The sequence below is a fragment of the Cygnus olor genome, chromosome Z, assembly GCF_009769625.2.
Source record: "Cygnus olor isolate bCygOlo1 chromosome Z, bCygOlo1.pri.v2, whole genome shotgun sequence".
NCBI lineage: Eukaryota > Metazoa > Chordata > Aves > Anseriformes > Anatidae > Cygnus > Cygnus olor.
In genome coordinates, this window is record NC_049198.1 from 78,133,692 (window position 1) to 78,159,069 (window position 25,378).

The following is a 25,378-nucleotide window of genomic DNA, read 5'->3' on the forward strand; positions in this document are numbered from 1 at the left end:
CACAGGAAAAAGCTAGCAGTGACACTTTCTTTGCAGATACAAAACTCTTGCAAGCCAACATTCAGCCCAGAAGGTTCCAAAAACATGTTCCCAGGACTTCTCCTTTCATCCCTCCTTTGTCTCCAGTGTGACAATCTGCCCTTGACATATAGACGAACCTTCTGGGAACAAAGGCTGGCAAAGCCCCTCCACCTGCATGCTGTATTTAGCTTGTTGTGAGTACAAGCATTTGGGAAAAGCACTGTTGGTGTGGTTTGAGCGAGCTGGTGCTGCACAGTTGTTTACACAAACATTTCTTGTGTTTATCCCCAGTGGAAGGCAGCTATTGCACACAAGTTTCAATTGTGTTTAACCCACTCCAGACAATGACATTTGTTTCAGCAGTGTCAGCACTTGGCAAAGTGCAGTCTGTATTAGGCTGTGTATTAACCTCTTAATAACCAAGTGGTTGTGTTGCTATGGCCAAGCTTCAGTTCCCAGCAGAACCCTCATTAACTCCACACAGAATACTAAAAGTGCATTTGTTTTCTTTAGATAATGAAATCCATCTTGCAATAGGTTTTAGCCCAGTTGTTGCCTAGTTGCTCATTCATATTCTTTCATTTCATTCTTAGATAACATTGTCTGCATGACAGATACCTATTTGCTGCAGTGTTTGTCAATAAAACTGCCTTTATAAAGATATTTTTATAGAAAAGACACTGGGTATGAGTGCATTTCTCTTATAAATACGATGCCCAGGTATATACCAACTCATCTGGTATAATTGAAGCTCCTTCTCCACCCATCTCCTAAAACATTTTCACTAACTCTGTTTTAAAGCAGCCGGCACAGTCTACAAATTGTATTACCAACAAGTTAATGAGCTGTTGCTCAAAATAGTATTCTATGTAATGGAAAGGAAAAAATCATCAGTTACTGCAGGCATTCAGTAGGTAAACTAAGCTTTTCTTTATGTGAACACTGTAGTTCTTTAATGAGGCCTGCTTGTAGAATTGTTTCCTCCTTAAATAAATTCACAGAAGACAAAGCTGAAAGTTTCTGAGATGTGTTTTAATATTAAATTTTATATCGGTATTGTTCAGTAGCGTTCAGTGCAGCCAGAGTCAGTGGTGGAATACCTTTATACCTTAGACAACGGATTGGCTGCTTATTCCACTGACATATTGTCCCTTGATATTTGGCATGTTTGTGGAAAATAATTTATAGCTTTCTGGTGAGTGTGAAATCCTGGCCTGCTCTTAGGCAATGGCAGAAAGGCTCATACTCGCTTTTACCCACTGTTACCATGTTATGTGATGGGGTATAATGTTGCAGCTGACAGTGTGGAAGGCAGTTAATGCCTCCTGAGTTTGTTTGCTTGTGGTTTTTTTTTTTTTTTTTTTTTTTTTTTTTTTGTTTGTTTGCTTGGGGTTTTTGAAAGCTGATAGAACTTATAGTAGTTTTGTATGTGATATTCCGGAGTTATACATAATGGGGTGGTGACATATGCAACATTATAAAAATTTCCAGTGAGACAGCTAAGCCCAGGTGCTGGTGTGTTGCTTTTTCTGGACCTCCTGGAAATGAGCATTATCTGAAATTTACAGCTTGGATAGATCTTACACATTCTAGATTCAGACTCTGGAAAACTGTGGGCCCACTTGTCCTCTCACGGTGGTGCAAAGTAAGAACAATCAGATTTGTACGTGTGAGAATTGGAGGAGATTTGGGGTCCTCATGTCCTGTCATCCATACTAATAGAAGACAAATCAAGAAAAGTCATCTGGGTGAAAAAGACAATGAGCAGGAAAAGGTGGAAGGTAATACGTCCATATGAAGTCTAAACAGCAATGAAGGTTTTTAAACAATATATTTGCACAACTACAATTTGCAGGGAAAAAAAATTACATACCTGAAAAACACAACAAATTTATGATATCAGTAAACTATTTTTCATACCATTCAATAAAATTTCTGTCCTTACTGAAATCAGAAGATAATGTCTCTCCTTTTTTATGGAGGAAAATCTCCAACCTCAGTTCAAAATCTGGTGTCCAATGTTGCATAGTAAATAGTCTGAGTAACAACATTAAACAATAAAAATTAAATCTCTCCACAGTCTTTTCAGATATGGATGTAATGGATATGAGTTTTCTTCAAGAAGTGTGAAGCTGGTCTTGTGGCTGATGCTGCTAAAGGGTCATTTCTTTTGGATGAATATTAAATGTATTTTTCCAAGGTTCTGCTCAGCCTCTGGAACTGTAATTTACTGTATATTTTACTTTCAAACTGAAGATAACATAATCTTTTCCCTCATCATTATTATTAAGATAATCTTGTTTGGTTTCAATATGTGTTTATTTTTCTCTTATAGATTTCATTCCTGGCCTCTGCTTACCTCAGCCAGCATCTCTCAGAGGAAAGTTGCTCTGCCCTTGCATCTGTTACGCATTACCTTTACCTCTGCCAGTTCAGCTGGATGCTTATTCAGGTTAGTCTCAAAATCCTCTTTCACCCCTCTTCTGAAAACCTCTTTAAAATACTTAATATTAATACTTAATACTAAAAAACTTAATACTTAAACTGTGATTCTATTATTTCTTACTATACATATGTATCTGCAATTCAATACTGCTGGGGAAGCAAAGCATTATATATTCTTTATTCAACCTAGTGTCAGAGTAAATATTCAAGACTTTTCCCCTAATATCCATTACAACTGCATAATAATCTCACTTTGTCCTATAGAAGTTATTGTCTCAAAACACTGAAAAACTGTTTTATTGGAGTTTATTGGTTTTTTAAATGTCTCTTCTTTGGTCTGTTGAAACAGTCTCTTAAAGTTGAAATGCAAGTATAAACTACAGTCACTTTTGGAGTCAGTAGTGTTTTAGTCATTAGACTTGTATAATATGACAAACATAGCTTCATAAGATTGCATTAAAATAAGGAATATATACATTCGTAGATACTCCCAGAATTTTGATGTATTATACAACAGTACATGATAGAGAAAATAATTGAACTTATGTGGAAGACCATGAACAATCAAATTTGTCATGGAAAAGTATCAGTTGTAACTCAGTCAAAGTAGCAACCTGTGAGGTTGTTTGGAAAACACATTATCAGACTCTCTTCAAAAAAATGTACATGTAACAGTAATGCATAAATTATGAGATTTTTTTTTGTCTGTTATTTTAATAGGATTTCACTATAGCACATTTATTGTAGCATTTAGCATTATAGATGTAGCCATGTACATTACTATACCAATTCTCTAATATGTAGGTTGTCAGACCAAACAAGGAACTGCAAATTATGGTATATATCCAAATGCAACTTTTTCTTCTAGTGATATTCATGTGGTATCAGGCATTTTCTTGGGATTGTGTCAGGCTGACATTCACTGAGAACCCTAACAGGCTGTTCAACAGCTCTACTGTGACTAACTAACAGCGCTTTTTAAGAAGAGAAGCAAATAAATCATCTAAAAGCACATTACAGACTTAATGGAGAAAGGGGTGAATGGGTGTTTTAGGTACTGTTTAATGTGGTGTGTGTGTTGTGGTATAGTTAGATGTGGATGTAGATGGTCTGTCATTTATGTTGCTTTTGCAATCGTTGCTAAAAATGCAGTGCTATCCTTGGTTTGTTTGGTCCATACTGAACAGACGTCTGAACTGCTTTGTCTCTAGTGAGGCAGTAATGCTGCTCTAGTAATGCTCTTTTATTGTCATTTTTTCCTTTTCCCCTGAATGTATACAGTTAGCCAGAAAAAGTATTCTCCCTAGTGGATGTTTCTTTCTGCTCACTCTGTCAATACTGATTTTTTTCTTCTTCTTCTCCTCCTTCATCTTGTTTGGTGTATGACATTCTCTTAGGTTGACTAACCTAAATTATTTTGTGACCTGTAGATATATTTCAGTCTTCTTCGCAGCTCCTCATTTACTTCATTTCTAAGTCACTTCAGAGCACTTGAATGTTTCCTATTTTGGACAGGCAAATTAATGCTTTTAAATTACCACTTTACTAGGGTTTCTCATGTTTTGACTGCAAAGTGGCTTGATAGGACTTCATGTTCCCACTCTACGGGTGTTACATTACATTAAGTAGCAGATAATTCCCTTTTGGAATGCTTGCTCTTCCAAGGATTAATTGCTTATAATGACAACAACAACAACAAAAAAAAGTGTTGACTGTTAACAGCTGGTCATTTTTACGGCTATAGTTGAAATCTGTTGTTATTTTTTGTTGGAATAAACTTCTGCCAAATCCTATGAACTTGTATGTGCCATTTGATTTTGTGGGGCCTCGGGCTTGTATTAGTTATGAGGACTCTTCATGCAAATTTGAGGTGACAAAGGTGCTTAAGAGGGAATCGTTCATAAGGTGCTGAGTGATGAGCTGACAAGTAGCCAGGAGTAAAACTCAGAATTAAGGGGAATGGCCCTTTTTCTAGGTGCAGGTCTTCATCTGTGAATAATTTCTGTAGTTTGAAAGACCCAAAAGGAAAGAAATCATCTGAAATGTAAATGAATCCAGCCCTCAGCTGCAATCTAATCCTCTTGATAGGGAGTAGGTCCTGAATTTATATCTCTCATAGCAGAACTAAGTGAATTAACTTCCTAGCAATTGTTTATTTTGCAGTAATAATTTTGTTGGAACTGTCCCAGCTTATAAAAATAGTTATATATTTATTGGAGCAGGAACTTCTCTAGCTGCTACTTCTTGCATCTCTTTCCCTACTGTGATTCAAGTCTGATGACTCAGATCAACAGAAGACCTTGAGTTTTCTGTAGACTGGAGCCCTCAACTGACCTATGAGAAGACTTGGGTTTCAATACCATTCTTTGGATACAGGCTTGAACCTTGAATTTCCTTATACTGATGGTGTATCTCATCTTTATCTTGTTCTGCAGTAGAGAAACAGTGCCTTGGACATAGGGATAGTTTGGAGTAGGCAGATGGGTCAGCCTTCTTTGACACAATTTGGGAGAGGAGGGGACTGTCCTCTGAATTGTAACAGCTATCTTGGTTACAGTGCAGTCCATATCATTAGGAATCTCAGTTGTTAATAGTGCAGTAGGGATGGAGACAGATTGCCTTACTCTGCTGTCAAGACCTCCTTGTCATTCATTCTCCATTTGCATTTCCACCCAAAGCCTTGAGGAAGCAATGACAGCACCCTAAAGGAGTGACAGGGACATCTCTGTGCTTGAATTGGTCCCCACAGCACTATTAGAAAAAGCTGTGGATCTAGGGGAAAACTGGACAGGGAAAATCTAGATGCTACAGCTGTCTGAATGGCAGGTTTAAATTCATGGGACATTTTGTATTTCTGTTATATTTCTGCGTTGCTGTTTGTATTTCTCAGCATTGTATACTTAGAACACACAGATCATGTGTGCAGAATTAATAATACATTTATACTTACATGGGACTTACATAATTCTGTCTGGGAACCAGTGAAAATATGAGAACAGATTCTGTATTGCTCATGCAGTCACTCTGCCATCTGCAAGGCTGCACAGAACAGTGCATATGCCTGATCACTCTATACGTATTTGCTAGTGCCAGGCTTGATCACTGCACACAGAAGTAGATAAACATGACCATTGAGTGTGAGCTGTGTGCAGATGTGTGCAACTTGCTATGAGCTGAAACATCCAGAAAATATTAAGTGATGAAAAGGTGACTGAGCAACATTTCCAGGCAACAAATGTCAATTGGAAAACTCAAATTTAATAGTAAGTTGGACTATACATATTCATTTTTGTAGTCCAGATCCTTCATTTTCTAGATTCCAGGACAACTTCCTTACTTTTTTGTCCTAGTCTATGTATCTCCTGCATGTTACTAGATGTAGCTAGATGCTTAAACATTATTATATTTTACTAATGGTTGCAATAACAAAACACATAGCACAGTATTCTAATTCTTCTTCCATTTTTAGCTTCTTGTAAACTTGCATTTGATATCACTATTTATGCTACCCACACAGTTATTGCCCACATGCTTGCCAAAATGCAGGAACAGAAAGGACCTCAGAGGCAGAAGGACAGAAAGGGCTGTCTGCAGAGGCAGAACAAAGGGTACATCAAATCATCCTTGTCACAAGGTTGTCTGAGTGTTCCTTTTGTATTGTATTGTCTTGCTTCCTGGATTTTATGCGTGGATTTCATAGAATCATAGAATAAACAAGTGAGTTTGGTTGGAAGGGACCTTAAAGGTCACCTAATGCCAACCCCCCTGCAATGGGCAGGGATGTCACCCACCAGACCAAGTTGCTCATGATCCCATCCAACCTGGTCTTGAACACCTCCAGGGATGGGGCATCCACAGCTCCTCTGGGCAGCCTGGGCCTGGGCCTCACCGCCCTCTGAGTGAAAAATTTCCTCCCAACCTCTAATCTAAATCTCCCCTCTTTTACTTTTAAACCATTCCCCCTTGTCCTATCATTATCTGCTCGAGCAAAAGGTTGCTCTCCATCTTTTTTGTAAGCCCTCTACAGGTACTTGAAGGCCTCAGCGATGTCTCCCTGTGAAGCGTTCTCTTCTGCAGCCTGAAGAGCCCCAGCTCTCTCAGCCTTTATTCACAGGAGAGGTGCTCCAGCCCTCTGATCAGCTTTGTGGCCCTCCTCTGGACCTGCTCTAACAACCCCACACCTTTCTTGTGCTGGGAGCCCCAGACCTGGACGCAGGGCTCCAGGTGAGGCCTCACCAGGGCAGAGCAGAGGGGTGCAATCATCTCCCTCGCCCTGCTGGTCACCCCTCTGGTGACGCAGCCCAGGATGCAGTTGGCTTTCTGGGCTGCAAGCACGCACTGCTGGCTCATGTTGAGCTTTTTGTCCACCAGAACCCCCAAGTCCTTCTCTGCAGGGCTGCTCTCAGTGATTTCTTCTCCCAGTCTGGACTCCTGTCTGGGATTGCCCTGAGCCAGGTGCAGCACCTTGCACTTGGACTTGTTGAACCTCCTTAGGTTCACATGGGCCCACTTCTCAAGCTTGTCCAGGTCCCATTGGATGTCAACCCTTCCTTCTGTTGTATCAACTGCACCACCCAGCTTGGTGTCATCTGCAAACTTGCTGAGGGTGCACTCGATCCCACAGTCTATGTCATTGATAAAGCTATTAAACAGTAGCAGTCCCAAGACAGACCCCTGAGGGACACCACTCATCACCAGCCTCCACCTGGATATGGAGCCATTGACCACCACTCTCTGGGTGTGGCCTTCAAGCCAATTCCTTACTCACTGAATGGTCCATCCTTCGAATCCATCTCTGTCCAATTTGGAGATCAGGATGTCATGTGGGACCATCTCAAAGGCCTTGCAGAAGTCCAGGTAGATGACATCAGTCGGTCTTCCTTTGTCGACTGATGCAGTCACTCCATCCTAGAAGGCCACCAGATTGGTCAGGCACAATTTGCCCTCGGTGAAGCCATGCTGGCTGTCTCACATCACCTCTTTGTCTTGCATGTGCCTTGACATTGCTTCCAGGAGGATCTGTTGCATGATCTTGCCAGGCACAGAGGTGAGGCTCATTGGTCTGTAGTTCCCCGGGTCCTTCTTTCTACCCTTTTTGAAAATGGGAGTGATGTTTCCCTTTTTCCAGTCACCAGGGACTTCACCTGACTGCCAGGGCTTTTCAAATGTGATGAAGAGAGACTTGGAAACCACATCAGCCAGTTCCATTTTATGACCAAAGGCAATTTCTGTAGGTTGCAGAATGTTAATGACATTACTCAGTCTTTCAAGGATGAGGCAGTCTTGACTGCAGAAGGAAAGGAGTAAGCAAGGTGTATATTACACTTTGTGCCCACAGCATGAATTTAGCCTGAAATATTTGCCTCGTACTAATGCTGAAATTCAGAAGACTTCCTTCTTACAAATGTCCCCACATACAAATGGATGTTGCTACAACATAAGCCTGTATGTTCAAATGCAGTCTGTGCTTTCATCTTAGGGGGACAAACTAAGGGTGCCTTTCAGTGTTCTGTTGTTCTTGTGACAACCATTTTTCAGGAAACATGACTCTCTTCTTTTGGCATTTTCTAACTTGTTAACAAAAAAAAAAAAAAAAAAAGAGAAAAAGAAAGAACAAGAGTGCAATAATGGTGAAAACTGTCTTTTGAGGAGAGAATGAAATTTATGTAGTCCTCAGCTGTAATTTCTGACACAGAGAAAGATTACAGTAAAAGGCAGACTCTTTGTTCTGTTTTGATCCATTGTAAAAGTGGAGTAAGCAGAGAAAGTGGCAGTTCAATAAGCAAAGCAAACCAGAGTGAATATCATGAGCTTGATGTCACCCATACCTGAATCCTTGTCCTTTGTGGATTTTTAATGGTAACCTATGGTAACCAAAGTTTTTGTTGTTTGGTTGGTTGTTTTTTTTTTTTTTTTTTTTTTTTTTTTTTTTTTTTAATAAATTTGTTGCAGACTTGTAAGACAATTACTTATTTTACAATGTTTAATTCTTTTTTCTTTTTTTTTTTTTTTTTTTTTTTAGCATGATTAATGAGCTGTTTACCAGCTTACAAAAAGGAATTACAAAAAACCACGCGGCCACTCTAAAAATGAAAGCTGTGGCTATTCGTAAAAAGAAGGATGTAGGGAAATAGAAGCTTTCCCATTGAGCAGGGAAAACTTTTATTTAAAGTCTTGCAGCTAATGTTTACCTGAAATCCACAGGTATCACTAAAGATAAATGAATGAACAAAGAAATAAAAAGCATTCGAGTTTCAGGAAGGTGATTTCAATTGATTACCTCATTCAAAAAGAAAAAAAAGGTTCACTTACCTTAGCATTGTTTCATTAGAGTGCTATTTGAATTTGTAGTAGTTTCGTATCCTGCGTCAGAACAATAACAACTTATACATTTGTTCTTCCACCTGAGCAGTCGAGAAGTGGACTGTATGTTTTATTCTTCTGTAGGACTGGTTATTGTTGCAGCCTGGCAACAGGAAACGATTTGCTAAAATTAGCACCGGTATTTGCATTTCATTGATTTAATTTTGGAACTTCAAAAGGTGGAAGACAAGAACTTGTAATTATCAGGATAGAAATGTCACTGCACAGGAAACAGCAAACTAACCCAAACTCCCTTACGTCTTTGCTGGAGTACTAGTTTTAAACGTGTTTTCTGTGACAAATGAGGTGAGACAGGTAAATATGACTAAACAAACATGGAGCAAGGACATTAAGTACAGTTTCTTAGAAAGCAATCTCACTTGCATGGCCAAGAACAATATTCTCTGGGTAGTCAGAAATAGTAGAACCAACAATCCCTGAGCATAATGGCATAGATTGGTTGAAGGATTCGCTGTCTGGAAACACTCAGTTTGAAGCACAGCCTAGTCACAATTACAGAGACACGTAATTTGAACATTTCTTCACTCATGTTTCACTGCACAGCTAACATCCATCCATTTCTTTTGAGAACAGGGAATGTTTATTAGAATAAGGTGACAAATAAAATCTTGAATTCAAGTTCTCAATTTCATGTGAAAGTAAAAAAAGTGCATTGTAAGAGAACAGCCAGTAAGTATGAAAAATATGTTCACAAACTCTGTGTGGATTCTTTCCCCAAATTTTCATCTGTTCAATATTTTATTCCTATGAATGTCCAGTAATGGGATTAATTTATTTTTTTTCTGTGCTAAGTTACACAGGAAAGTTACAATTATTCAGTAGGTTTTTCCTGTGTTCTTTCAAGGAAAACAAAATTTGCCTTTGTTCACATAGCACCAGTCACCAAATGACAATAACAAACGTCATAATAATTCCTATATTATTAATATAACTACATACACCAGGCATACAAAATGTCAGTCTTTAGGGCAGCATTCAAAAATGCTTACTAAACTAATAATTGTTTTTGAAAACAAGTTGTTAGCAAATGTAATGTGCTTTATGATCCATGATAGAAAGTATTGTATGCTCATGCTCTATCAATCACAGAACAACACCTATAATAAAAATTCACTGCTGAGACTTGCATAAGCAATCCACAAAGCAGTAATTAAGTACTTGATTGTAAAAATTCAGCCTGCCTGAACAACATGTTAGACAACCTGTTGGCTGAAGGGAATCTGCAAAATTTCACAAACACAAATATTTGTTTTTCTTTGCAATTTTCTTGTCTCTGAATATGGGGTTCACCTATCCTAGCAATAGACAGCTGCGAGTTAAGCACATAAATCAACATTATTACATGAAACATTATAAATCAACATTATTATATTCCTGTCTTATATGAAATTCAGTGGAGAGGTATGAATATGATTGGGTAAGGATCATTGGGTGCCTGAAGAAGTCTGTCCTCTCTGCTCTGAATATTAAGAGACCCTCGAGGCACAACTTTGAATTAGATGTGTTTTAGCTAGAAAAAGGTAAAAGTAATCCTTTATTTATCACATAAAGGAGGCTAAGAAATAATTTTATAACAAGCACAGCTGTAGCTGGTATAGTTTGTAGCTTAAATTGGTTTGAAGTAGAGGCGCTGAAGAAATGTTTTGCAAAACATTCTGATCATGGATGGTTTGGGTCTTTAGTAGAAAACAGTAACAAATGTGCATAACAAAAACCATACCACATTGGAAAATGTTTCTTCTATTAACTTCTTACGACAAACGCAAAAATCCAAGTAAAACTCTGAATATTTTGTTCTACTTGAGTGGTTTCCATACTTATATGACCAGTTATTTCAAGAGATGTTAGCTATTCCACTTTTTCATTTCGATTCATACATGTCTTTAAGTTCTTTATGCTGCTTGATGAGGAGTTGATCATAAGAAGATGCAGAATATTGTAAAGATGCATATGAGTTTACATTCATTCATTCATTATTTATTTATTTATTTCCCCTCAAACTTTTATACTAATAGTGCACAGAATCACAGAACCACCGAAGTTGCAGGAATATTTTGAAATTCTCTGGTCCAAATCCCTGCTCATGCAGTCCGCTAAAGCAGGTTGCCCAGGACCATGTCCAGGAAGCTAGAGAAGGAGACTCCACAATATTTCTAGGCAACTTGGGCAACTCTTTGACCACCGTCACACAGTAAAAAAGTATTTTCTTGTACTCAGATGGAATTTCATGTATGTGAATTTGTGCTCATTGCCTGTTGTCCTGCCACCAGGCACCACTGAGAAGAGTCTGGTTCCTTCTTCATCAGTTTCTCCCTTCAGATATTTACAGACATTGATGAGATTCCCCTGAGCATCTTCTTCTCTGGTCAGAGCAGTCCTAGCTCTCTCAGCCTCTCCTCATAGTAGAGGTGCTCCTTTCCAGTTCTTTGATCATTGCGGTTGGACTCTCTCCAGTACTTCCAGGTCTATCTTGTACTGGGAGCACAGATCTGGACCCAGCACTCCAGATGTGGCCTTTTTTCATTATTCTCCCCTTCCTATTCATTTACACTACCAGTCTATCCAACCTCCAAATCTGTATATATTATTGCTTGAGAAACTCTGTCTTCCTCAGTCCAATCCTCTGTACAGACTAGTCGAGTATTTCATGTTTAGAGCAGTGAGAAAGGCAAGTAGGCTGTCTCTTCCATCTCGGGTAGAGAAGAACAGAAACAGTGATCAAAGGAGATAAAAACTTGTGAGTTTCTTCTAATGAAACTGCTATCATTTTCTTTCAGAAAAGTAGAATGGAACAAAGTCAGCATATCACGTGGGCAGAAATAAACTTTATTAGCTATCAGATCAACTATTTTTGGTCTCAGCATAATCGCATGCACAAAGACTTTGTGTCTTTCTCCTGACTAATAATTCTCTTTCTGTTGTCTGATCAGGGCCTGTGATGTGAATGCCTCCACTTCTGTGCCTGTTACATTAAAATTTTGGTTGCAATGGTATTCCTATATTCATACCACATGTTGAAATGTTGAAGGAGGATAGTGCTTTTCCTACAAAAAGTCACATACAACTGAAAAATAGCATAGAAAACTTTTAATACAGATCAGATTTAGCAATATTATATCACAGTGTGGAAATCCAAGAAGAAAGCTAATGTTTGCACAGCGAAAATAGTGTTTTCTTCTAGAGTGTCCCTTCCTCTCTAATAGTCTAATTGAAAGTCTAACAATTACATAATTAAGCGTAGTTTTTTATAATCAGTCTCTTTCGGTTACTTAAGAGAAGAAAATGAAAGTGAAATATGTTGAAAAATGTTTATGTTGGGACATATATTGGACATATGCTGGGACAGAAGTACACTGTATGACATTCAGAGTGATTTAGTCTTTGGGATAGCTAATCATCCACTAAGTCTACTGATTAATACTCTGCATTATTTTTCAGGCTGTTAATTTCTGGTACGTCCTGGTGATGAACGATGAACACACAGAGAGGCGCTATCTGCTTTACTTCATTTTGAGCTGGGGGCTTCCAGCTTTTATTGTGATCCTGCTTTTGATTATTCTGAGAGGAATCTATCATCACAGCACAGCCCAGATTTATGGCCTGGTCTACAGTGATCTGTAAGTTTCCCCTCAAATATCCATGAGCTATCTATTGAACTTTTACAGTTATTTTTAATTTGCTTGCATGTAGACATGTCACCCATATACAGTGCTGCATCTTCCATACAATTCCAGTTTCTCCAGTTTCATCCTGAGCATTGGTGGAGCCAGCTTGGGCTCAACTGCCTTGCGGGTAAATTATTTATTATTTTCTGAGGTGATGCAGTTCCAGAATGAAGGATAGAAATAGCCACTGCTGTAGAAGTGAGCAGAAGAGTGTGTTTTTCTTCCATTTCATTTCCGTGATTTAAAAAGCAAAAACAAACCCAAAGAAACCTTCAACCCTCTTGACTTAGATTATTAAAAATATTCTCTGCTAAGCAATGTTACTATATTAACATGTCAGATATATTTCCTGAAGTGTTTCTCTTGGAATATTGAACATGTTCTATTCCAAACTGTTCTCAACCTAAACATTGCTGTAATGCCAATAATTAACACAGCCCTTTCAAAGCTATATATAACCACAGAAAACTGTGCTAATTAACAAAATACATCTTCATAGAACTTGAGACATTTAAGTGGAAAAATACATAGATAAACACCTATGTTATTTTTTTATCCTCTCTACCTCTTTTACCGTGGCGCCTTTTCTGGCAAAGTTAATCTATGATAATAGCTATTCTAGGATATGAGGCTATTATGCTTGCTTACTTTGTGCCTTAATTACATGCTCCTTGCACAGCAGAAAAGTAAACACACAGCTTCTATTTAAATTAATATAAGAACGTACAAGTTCCTTTTATGAAAACTTCTTATGGGGGTGCTTGCAGAGCAGGCCCAAAACAGGAGAACATCCATCTGTCTTCCATAAAGGAGTAGGATACCATGTGCATCATTCCATTACAACCCAGAAAAATTCAGTGCACTTTTTTTTTTCCTTTTTTTTTTTTTTTTTTTTCCTGGAGAAAGGGAATTACTGTGTTTACTGTGAGTAGATATTGGAATTCAGTATATTTGTGTTTGTATTTGCATTTATAGATACTACTTGCATGAACGTATATATTATTTGTACAAGTGCTTATCCCTGCAAGATATCCCTGATTTATACCATTTATATCATTTTATATAAATGAGCTATACTAGTAATGGAAGCTGTCTAGCCAGGCTAGCCAAGGTTTGCTGCCACATTAAGAGACACCAGCTCTTGACCTGGGAGAGTATCCAAGGTCCACAATAGCACACCATTTCTAGTGTTCATGCTACATGAGCGAGTGCTGCATCAACTATGTACCATGCAATACATGCAGATGTGTCTCCACAGAACAATGTGAACAATATAGTATTATACATTTCTCCATGGTAAAATGCTTCTCTGTGCGTAGTAGACACAAGAAATGTGTTTAATCAAGTCTTCTGATTGCAATCAGACAGTGGGCTAATGGTATCATTATGCAATGAAACACAGTTTTACAGGTTGTTTTTTTTTTTGTCTCATTTTTTCAAAAACATGGAAAAATCCCTAGTTGTGATAAAAATATTAACTAGTGGAAAATTACTAATTCCAACTCACACTCCCAAATTAAATATAAAACTTTTCATACATCTTATTAAAGTGGGCAAATGCCAGAAATCATGCTAAGCTAAGTGAGTGTGCAGTTCATTCCAGCTCAGTCACTATGAACACTGTAAGGAGATAACTGCAAGGATTTTCATAAATAGCATCAGTGCTAAATCCTAACTTGAAGAGCACTTGAAAAGTTTCTCATAATTATTGAGAGGACTTTCAAAGCCAGAATATAGGAAAGAGGATTGAACCACACCACTTTGTTTGTTTCCTCTGAACCAGGATGTAGTAGTGGAAAAAGTAACAAAGAGATTTCCAAAGTCAAGGTCATTGCAAAATAACTTCAGAATCAGCCTGAGAAATAGTTTGAGAATAATGGTTTGCTACTAAGAATCTCATTTCACATAAGAGTTGGAAGACAGGTTAAAGTAATAAAAGTGCTGAAGCCTGTTTTTGTAGCTCTCCCTAAGTGATCGCTCCTTCAGGAAACTCATTTTTGCATTACAGTGGCATCTGACTGTTTTGTTCCTGACCAGAATGCCATGGGCACAATTAATAGCTGAAATTAAAAGCTGAAACTTATGCTGAAAGAACGTCTTTATATGTTTGCACTGAATAAAAAGATGATTTGAGCTGTGTTAGATTTTGTACTTCAAAAGAAGTGTTACCCTTTAGATATGAGACAAATTTTACACAAAATATATATTTTGTACAATATCTTGTAACACCCATAACATGTTACTGTGTAAAACCAACAGACTGTCATCATGATAACAGTAGTATAGAGACGGTGATTATCTTCATAATTGCCTGAGTTTATATGTGGTATGAACACTGCAGTCTTTGGCATTACGAGAAATGTTATGGTACTGGTAAATTTTTCCATATCATGATGCACCAAGTAGCATGATGTTTTTGGACAGTAGTTCAGTGATGCATGAAAAAAGGGCTCTTCTATTCCTCCCTTTGCTAATTACCCTGTTGCTCAGCTGTTACCATCTCATTGCCATTTTGCAAGGGTTTTTACCTAGAACAGAGTCTGCAGTGCAGACCGCTATTGTGGACACCGAGATCTTCTCTGCTCAGCTTCTGGTGCCTGGAGCCCATGCTTTTGCCCCAACTCTTCCTTGTCCCACTGCAAAGGTGCTGGCAGTCGAAGATCTCTGTCCAGCAGTGTTCTGCCCCAATGCACTGGAAGGAGGTTTGTGCTCTGAGACCTACTCGAGCTGAGCAGTGCCAGGTCACAGGCTGCTTCTGTGCGGTATAATTGAATGCATTACATTTTGTATTTGTACGTGGGATTAAAGAATTACAGCAAAATTACTCAGGAAATAGTTGGCAAAAATTAAGAATTGGTTATGAAATTGTGGAGAGGTGAAAGGCAGTTTGAGTAGGACTGAAGAAGTTGCTGATGAGAGGGGTATTGACATAAGTCAAATGAAATGAAATGGCTCTGGACTGAGATGACTGACTGCCTCTGGTGGGTTTGAATGGTGGGAAAGCAGTCTATCTGCATATCTGTAATGAAAAATATGGAGGTTCTAGGAATTTTTGATGCAATACATTTAGTAAGGAAAGTAATAAGATTTGATCCCTTCAAAAAATATGCATTGGTTCTCATGTCTTCTTTTAGAAAGAATAATGAGTTATTTCACATCCGGGTGTCTATAACTGCCCCACATCATTGCACTTCAAATTCTCTGTGTGCAGTTGACTTGTCTTTGAACACAAGAGAAATGTGGGAGAAGGGGTCTACATATGCATTTACCATCTATTCTGTTTTTAACTTTTTAAGTTCTCGTTGAAGGCTTGCATCACGGTTTCTCAATGTTTGGAAATGAAATCTCTAATGTAAAATTTCAAGTATATTGTCTACTTTGGTCTCTAGTAACCGTATTCTAAGAATATATCAATGCTTAAGAATTGCTTTGATGGCTAAGACATTAATGTTTTTTAGTGATAAGAGGCAGATTATTGAGAAAGATGTCAGATCATTTTGGCTGGCTAGTAACTGAAATTGGAATTAAGCTCTGAACTAGGTGGTTTAATATTTCTCTAAAAAAAAGTACGTCATCCTTCTATATCTTTGAGTCTTTATGTTGTACATGTAATTTTTCAATCCCTGCTTGAATTTTCTGCAATCTCTGTCTAAAATATTTTCCAATGACATAAATAACCACTTAGGTACACACTGTCCTAAAAAGTATTTCCTTCTGCCATTTCTTATTACATTGGAGTTCACTGTGACTTTGTGTTATGACACAAGGACAGAACTCAAGTCCCAAATAACCTTTTCTATTCCATTAAAAAAAAATATTTTACTCATTTGCTACTTGATTTTAAAGGTTATAAACCAAAACCAAAATCTGTTTCTGCACTGGGATTTTTAATGCCCTTACACCTTCGTCACCCTTCTTCTTCTTTCAAATATATATATATTTTTTTTCTTATGGAATAAGAAAAACTCAAACCAGTAAAAATGTGTCATTCCCTGTTAAGAAAGGAATTAGGAGCAGATGAAATAATAAAACATTTTGTCGCTTTATACCATTGTCCTGTCAGACAGCTATCTTCTCTGAAGTGTATGCACACAGATGTTACACTTGGGCTGCCAAAGTGTGTGTAAATTCCTCCTCTGTTTATAGTTTGGCTTTATGAATTAAAAAAAAAAAATGAATAAATTCAAAGCAAAATTGAAGTCAAACTGTTCCTCTCATGCCTATTTTCCCCTAGGAATCTGTACCTAGGTGTGTGCTAGATCCACACCTATGCCTGTGACGAGCGAGTTCCCTCCTCTCCATATCAAGATGAGTTCACAAAAAGTCAAAAATTCAGCTTTAAGTCAAATTCCAAAGCTCAGTGTGAAATGTCAGAAAGCTCAAAATTTGCTGTTGTCCTGGTACATGCTGCTAGCCCATCATGGCCTTACTTCTAGAACAGCTTTTAGCTAAGGTTCTCAATGTGGGCTTAATTTTAACAACACATTTAATCTGAGTAGTTTATTTCTGATAGCCCTCATAAAGTACAAAGACACAGTTCACCTGGTATGGTGGGAAACATATGGAAGCAAACTGAAATTATAGACATAGGCAAAGAGAGGCAGAACGTGCAATGGAGAGGTAGAGAAAGAAATCTGAAGACTTACATAAAATCTAGCTCCCAATTTCATCCCGGTCTCACTGGTGGTTACTCTGAAGAAAAATGTCAGTTGTATTTGCTTTGTATGTGTCTTTGATTGCTTCACGGGGGATTTACCAGCTGTAGACAGTTCTAGAAACAATGCAGGTACAGTTATAAAACCTCAAACTGACAAATGACTTGAGGCTAGCAACAACTCGGTCATCTTCTACATAAGAAGCTGGGTTTGGGTTCATGACACCTTATAACTCTGTTACACTTAAAAAAACAAAGAAACAAGAAAAGGACTTCTGATATGGGCATACTACCAATATGGTGGCTTTCTGTTCTCTCATATAACCCTGAAACTTAATTGTCTACACTGCAGAGACATGCAAATTTCAAACCCCTTTGAAGTCAGTGGAACCTCACATGTTTACAGGGCTCTGCCTTTACTCAACATTTTTTTGAGAACAGAGGCCAGAATTACTTAATTATCTGTATCAGTTTTTGTTCACAGATCAGTGTAAATGTTAATTATGTCACATTCATTGGACTTGTTCCCAAGAAATTTTCCAGAGGTATAACATGCTAGAAAAATATGCACCACTTTTAAATTGGCAAGAATCACACGTTAGTGGAGTTCGAACTTTCGATGCACTTGGGTGGTTAAAGGTCTTACCTACAATAACATTAAAGTATGTTTTCATAAATGTAAGAAGTACTCTTGTGCATAACTGTGTTGCAGCTTTAAGGTTTGAATCTGACTAAACCTTCTGCTTAAAACTCCCCAAAGGCCTGTTTTTATTACAGTATAAACTAAAACAAGTAGCACTTGAAATGGAGAAAACTGGAAGTAATTAGACATGATAGAGTAGAAATTTAAAATATTGTAAACAAATATGTCCCTGCCCATGTCCTTGTGAAAACTGGTTGAGCTGGTTTCCAAGCACACACACTTTTAGTCAAGCTTTAGTCTATTTTTTTCACTTGAAGCAAACTGTATAGTTTCCTTTGGTTCCCAAGATGTGTTTTTTTTTCATTCATTTCTGACATTTGGGTGCCTGTTCCTTGCACTCTTATGAGCTCTTTTCCCTCTGCCAATCCCTTCAGTTTCTGGAGTTGTCTCTCTTTTTTTTTTTTTTTTTTTTTTTTAGCATGATCTATATTCTCAAGGCAAGAATGATCTCCCCTTTACATCAGGAGGTTCCACCTAATTCATTCATTTTCCTCTTTAAAACCTTTAAAATTATAGAAGCAACTTGTATTTGGTTTCAGTGATAGCGATGATAGCACCTAGCCGCAGAAAAAGGCTAAGCTAAATGTTCTCACAAATGTATCTTCTCTGTATTGTATAATCTGCCATGATATCTATGAGAAATAATGGGAAAAGATTGTCTAGAAAATTTCCTTTTTAGAAAAAAAAACAAACTCTACTATCTTCTGTGCAGAATAGGGCTAGGCAGAATTTTTTCCAGCTAAGTCACTGAATCTGTGTCTGCAGCCACATACAGGGACGGGGGAACACAAGACTACAGAGAACTGGAAATTATGAACTTTTTTCTGTGACTAAGAGAGTAACTCTTCCTGTTACTCACACTGCTGTTTCTCTGAATCAAGACCTTGACTGAGGCACAGGGTACGTATTAATGTCTAGGAGCAACAGCCAACATTGTTTGGAAAAGATATTTCACTAAAAATGAGCTCCAGTACCGGGCGTATGTGTCCTCCTGCAGGAATGGGTCAAGGGCACTTTATTATCTTCAGGAGAGGGAGTCAAACCTGAACTTCAAACAAGATGAGTGGCACAGATGCTTTCTGCATGCTCAGTTCTTTGGTGAGTCATGCACTGTTGGGTTGTAGCCCAAGTTAGTGATAAAACAGACGCCTGAAGACAACTAATGTTCTGAGATAATGTCTTAATTATTGGTTTGTTTAACATCAGTATGTGAAGCACTGGACAGTGCACAAAAACATTGTACATTTATTTCCGGAGACACTCTCATGTGGTAAAGCACTTCGTTAGGGAGCATAGCAAAGGCTTGAAAGAAGCACAAAGCTGTGAATGATTATGCCCTGCTTGTAGATGTGGTGTTATGCAAAGTGCATAAAAGCTGCAAGTGGTGAGAAATATTTACTTAAAAGTATTGCCAAGGCTGGAAGCTTGAGTGGCAAGGCCCATCAAAGATGTATTTAGTTTTAACTCATAGGGATAGGTGGAGGAGTGAGGGGCAGTCTAGGCTCAGGCCTCAACTTGAACAAAAAAGTAAGATTTAATAGCTCATAATGCCTTCTGTTAGTACCTACCCATTGAGGTTCACTTGTTTTGATGCTGTTTTAAGGATAAAATCTTCCTGAAGCACCTTTCCAGACGCTACTCTTCGTGGAGTTTTCTCCCAAAGGCTGCAGCCCCCAGAACTGCCTGCACTTACAAGGAGGACCCTGTAAACATCAATTATTTGTTACAGATGAAGTCATACCTTCTCTCTAACCTAATGCATGCCAGGCTGGTGCACTGATGTTTAACCCAGGCAGCCAAAGAGCTGGAAGCCTTGCTGAGCCTCACCAAGGTGCATTAACCTTGCATTGCTGGCACGTGGCCTGGGCACAGGTCCCTGGCTTACCAGCTGTTCCCTGAAACGGAGCTCTGCTTTCTTAATCCCAGGCACTAGTGCCACTCCCAGTAAAAGGAATTTTTTAGCTTGAGTGAGTTAATTTCTGGCCAAGTATTTGGATGAAGTCTCTTATTATTGCTTCAAAAGCGCTGAATGCAGTTCTCATTCTTAAGAACAAAATATTTGAAACACAAGACTTTTACATGCAGGAATAAGCCAACAGCTAGGAAAAGAATTCAGTGTTTTCAGCTGAACTGTCGGAAGTGCTAAAAGAGGTTTGTATGATGAATGGATGTGTAATTCCCAACCCCTAGTGCCTGTTCCTTGTTTTATATTCCATACGGACTTGGAAGTGTCTCCCTGCGTGGTCCTCTCCCTGCAGGTTGTGCGTCCTGCTATCCCAGCCACTTCTATTTCCTCTTCCTTTCTGCCCAGTTCACTGGCAAAGCATCCAGGATCTTTTACAAACCTCTACTGCTAGAGCTCAGTGCAGAATGGTGCGTTGGCATCCAGATGCGAAGCCAAATGCTGCATGCGCTACTCAGCCAAAGCAGTGGGGCAAAAAACATGTATTTTTCACTGGCTGAGATCTCACCATTCACTGTTTGCCCTTCTCGGCAGGGTAAATTAGACCATGCTGAGCTGTGCGCTACTGTATGAGAAATATGAGAAATGTTTCTAATGAACCAGAGCTGCTGGGTTTGTGTCTTCATTGCACCACGACAGAGACATTCCCATATATATATATGGGATATATGTGTATGATATATGTGTGATATATGTGTATGGGATATATGAGTATGTGTGTATATATATATGTATATATATGTACAGTATGTATGTATATATGTATATATAAACACACATATATATGTGTGTGTATATATATATATACACATACTGGGTAAACTACCTTACTTGCCTGACCTATAGGAACAGTTAAAAAAGCATGAAATCTATCCTTTTTGTGCACTTCTGTTTTATTTTATTAACCCTCACCCTCCATTATTTCCAATGAAGCTGCCTAGGGTACTGCCTACTGCTATGAATTATCTAAAAATAATTCAAAAATGCACTGTCTTTAATTACCTTTTTATTTATCTCTCATTACAAGCATATGTTTTCGGTGGAGGAAGATAGTTTGGGGAGAGGGGGAGTGCAAGGGGCTGAGTGCTTTTTATATCTTGGCAAATATTTACTGTTAATGTTAAGCAAATGTTAGCACGTCAGAAAGAAGGGTAATTGCAGTGTTGTACTTTTAAAGCCCTACAATATAGGAGAAATTGCGGCTGATTTTAGCAATGAATTTTGAAAAAATAGTAGAAATAAATATTTGTTATTTCTTGGTGGCAAAATTCTCAACCACTGTTAAGAGTCTGACAAATCAACATCATTTTAGAGGATTGTGAGGACAGGTTGCTGTAGATGAAAGCTGCACCCACAGGTGGCCGTGGGGCCTGATCCTTCACACAGCACTTTTGTACCTGAGCAAAACTCCAGAGACTTCTCTGAAGCCTGCATACACTATGACGAAGGTAACACAGAGTGGTCACAGGATGACGGCTTGTATCCCTGCTGCTGATGACAGGCTTTAAAAGCTTGATCTTTCCTTTCAGGTTGTGTGAGAAATTAACAATATAGTCCCTCCTACTTTATGGTCTTTAGTTAGCAGGATACCGCCTACTGCTACTAAAAAAGCTTGTTCTTGGTTTATCTGTTTTCCAACAGTTTAGAAAACCCTTCATCTGATAGGCTAGAATACAACAGGAAATGCTAAGAAAAGCAATTCTGAGATCAATACCAGCATCTGGCTGGGACTACTTCATTGACACTGACATGTTTTGTATAATACGTAAATACATCTAGCCTCTTCTGTCTGATCTTCCTGAAAGCAGTAGAGAAAATTAGTATTTTTCTTGAACTTTACCACAGCAGCATTCTGCAGCAGCAGGCTAATTTTGTGCTCACATTTTAGTTGCTTGAAGTGCATGGACATGGACTGTACTTGGTGCAGTGAGCTGTAATTTGGGAAGGCAAACTCTTGCTTGTGCTAGGCAGCAGCACCAGTAAATGTAAGTGTATCTCACCAGACTGTGCTTAGGAATATCTGAGAAAAAGGAAAACAGTGATAGGAGATTGACTTGCATTAACAGTATTAAATTTAATTGCCAGTATGGCTTATACAGGGTCAGTATCTAACAAAGAGTCTTCAAAAGGAATGGTTGTAATACTTGCTTATCCTGGGCATTTGTTATGTTACAACCCACAAAGAACTTTGCGTGGGGTGGTGGTGGTGGAACAAAACATGCAGATATATATATATATATATATATAAACAAAAAGTACATACTAAGTAGTGTTGTGAAGAGGAAAAAAAGCACAATGGCATATTTTCTTTTTTTTTTTTTTTTTTTTTTGTTATGCTTCCTGCCAAGGGGCAGTGCTGTGAGCACAAGCCTCATGTATGTTTGGCAGTTTGCATATGCTAACATCTCCTTTTTCAGGGAGACTTACATGAAAAGGCTTGCTTTAAAGAATGGACAGAAAAAGGAATTAGGAATGTCTGCCCTAAAACCTAGTACCAGGAAAACACTTTCTTGATTGTGAGAAAATGTAAAAAATAGTAAATAGTAAAAAAAAAAAAAAAATAGAAAAATAACCTTATTTGTAGGTTATTATTTTAAAGGCATTGATAATGAGTGATACAAATGGCAAACAAGATTTAGATATAAACAGGAGCAAGATAGCAGAATCAGTCATGTAAATCCTTATATCATTTTAAAATGGCAGAGTTAATAAAAACGATACTCTAAAAAAAAATCAAGCAGGTTCCTACCAGTTTATTTTCCTGGCCAAGTTCTGAGGGCTACAAGACTTACGGGACTTCTGGGAAAACCTGCTGGGACACTCCAGAGCTTCCAGTGCCGTGGAAGTCTTGACTGTATTAACTCAGTGCTTGTGCCAGATCCCTGCTGCTGCTGCTTCTTTGGTAATTGGTGCTTCCTGAGGATTTACTTCCAAAGGAAAAATAAAAAAAATAAAGAAAGAAAACACCTAGGTATAAAGTTGTTCAGAAACATTACTCTAGAAAGTGGTATAATGAGATGGCTGAAACACAGTGAGCCATGTTCTAAAGCAGCAGTGGCTTACATTTTGGGTTCTCATTGTAGAAAAACATTTCTCAGGCACTTTGTTTTTCCCCCTTTCCCAGCTGTTTAGCTCTACAGTAATAGCAACAGCAGAGAAAAACAAGAAAGTGTTTTCTGCTTTATTATGCAATAGGTCTGGTTTATTGACAAGGCTGTTGCACACACAGACTCAAGCTGAGTCTTCTGAAAGTCCTCTTCTTGCTATTTCAAAACAGCATCTTGGCACTTCTTCATTCTTTGTTCATGGTGGAGTGAATTTTCCCCACTGTTTCCAATGGTTCATAGTACATAGTGGCTCTGTACCTCCATTAATGAATACGGTACTACTTATGAAATAATGAATTTTTTTATGTGAGTAAAGGTGATAGTCATACCACTGTTTAGTTTCTAGCAGCAATTCTCACTGATGTAGAGTTGTCTTTTAAAAAGTTGTTGGGATAGCCTGTCCAAGTGTAAACATCAAAGAGCAAGTGTTCGCTTAATTTCTAGGCAGTGTAAGATCCTCTTCTTTCTGAGTTTATGTTTCTTAACTGAACTGATCTAATTTTTCATATCCTTTTTTTCCTCCTAGTTCTCCAATTCCTCTCACTCTCCTCTTCCTTTTCTGTACAGAGAAAGAAAATAAAAAAATAAAACTAAGCAATGCTGAAAGTTCAACTGCCACATTATCATTCTATAAAAACTGGAAAAACTGTTATTAAATGTTTTGCACTTTCCTTGAAACTTGAATTCAGTAAAAGAATTAGTTTTACCTATGCTGAATTATCTGTGACACAAAATGGCATGGGCCTGCCTCTGAACTAATCTGCATGAGATATAAACTGATCTAAATCCATCAAACACAAATGCAACATTCATTTGAGTTCACACCAAACAATATCCACAACGGTATGGGCAGTAAGAGATCCCTGAGGTCCATTTCCCCATCACTCTGATTAGGTGATGATACCAAATGCAGTGCTCAAAGGAGGTAAGTCTAGCTGTGCTGTGCTTTGGGCAGTAGTATTTGGTTACAGAAGTCTCAAAATATAGTTATGCATGTAGGTCACATTTTACAGCTGTGCTGGATGCTTTGGGGCAGCTTTTATGGTTCATTTGGGATTTGCTTGCCTTGACCCATAAGCAGATGGCATTTGGGAGAACTGTGTGTCCCAGAAAAAAGTTTCCTTTTGAGGAAGAATGATTAAACAAAAGCAAAAGTAACATCTGGCTGTGATCTTCAAGCTGCGGCTACAGTGAAAGCACACAACTCTTTTATTATTTTCAACAATAATTCCATAGGTCTCTGCAACCTTTCTCAGTCAACTGCTTTCCTGAAATTAATAGGGTGAGAAGTGTTCTTCCCCTGACTTCAGTTCTTGCTACCCATTCCTTAGGTAGCTAGGGAGACTGAGCCAGGAATCTGTCATTTTGACATCAAGATGTGTGCAGTTGTCACCTTTTGCTTTACGGATCGAGACTACATCTCAACGTGGGATGTGAAGCAGCTTGTGGAGCAGCTCTGTGTGTCTTTGCAAGACATCCCGTTCATGAGCACCTCACAAAGCCACGGCCATGATGCTGCACCAGGCTGTTCTGCCCTGCAGTGCTGCTCCCGGTTCAGCCCCTATCTGTCGCTCCTGCTGGGCAGAGGCAGGTGCAGGGCCACGATAAAGGGCGCTGACTCGCCGCTCTGCAGGCTCACAAATTTATATTTTCAGACTATTTGTAAGGAAACCAACTGGTACTTCCTTCCCAGCAGCAATGTTGCGAGTTTCCGTTCCGCTCCGTGTCCTGCACATGCTGTACTGAGAGCTGTGTGTCTATTTACAAAGCAGGAAAGAGAAAACCTCCCTGAAAACCCTAAACAAACAGTACTCTACATATTGCAAAAATGCCTATTAATAACAGAGCAAATTGATCCAAAACTTCAGGGCTGGAGTTTCTCTGCCTGCATGGTTTGTAGGTCAGAACTGACAATTCATTTATTTTTTTAAAAATCACTAGTATCAGGAAAAGCTCGTGGTTCGCTTATCAGGAAGAACATATATTTATATAAGTGCTTAGCAGTAACAGTACTGACATGGGCTTATAGTACAAGCTCAATAAAAACTGTATTGTTTGAGTGAAAATGAGAGACGGCACTTTGTAACTGCTGGTGAGTTTTGCTAGGTTTCTAAGTTGTTTTAATTTACTTTTTAAACTACAGAAAGGTCTTTTTTTTTTTTTTTTTTTTTTTTTTTTTTTTTTTTTTGCCACAGCTAGAAGCAACAGGAACTGACATTTAAATAGCTTCAGATACATATCATGCAGAGAGAAGTGTAATATTTACAATTGTTATGTCTGTCATCTGAAACTTCACACATCCTTTGTGTGAAGATTATTCTCTGAGGCTCAAATCTACTAATAATAGAGAACATCTTGCTTTGTAAAATGGAACTCCGGCAGAGCGCTAGTTTTTTAAAAACTTCTGATCACTTCATCAGGAACACTCTGATTTCT

General features: G+C 38.3%; 1 protein-coding gene across 5 annotated transcripts in view; it reads left to right on the forward strand.

Moving 5' to 3' along the window:
• Positions 1 to 25,378, forward strand: part of ADGRV1 (adhesion G protein-coupled receptor V1) — a 295,085-nt gene that overhangs the window by 202,039 nt on the left and 67,668 nt on the right. For all 5 annotated transcript variants that reach the window (XM_040542002.1, XM_040542004.1, XM_040542003.1 and 2 more), the window contains 2 exons: positions 2,357 to 2,473; positions 12,289 to 12,467. In XM_040542002.1, the coding sequence (XP_040397936.1) occupies positions 2,357 to 2,473; positions 12,289 to 12,467 (296 nt within the window). The remainder of the gene's footprint in view (positions 1 to 2,356; positions 2,474 to 12,288; positions 12,468 to 25,378) is intronic.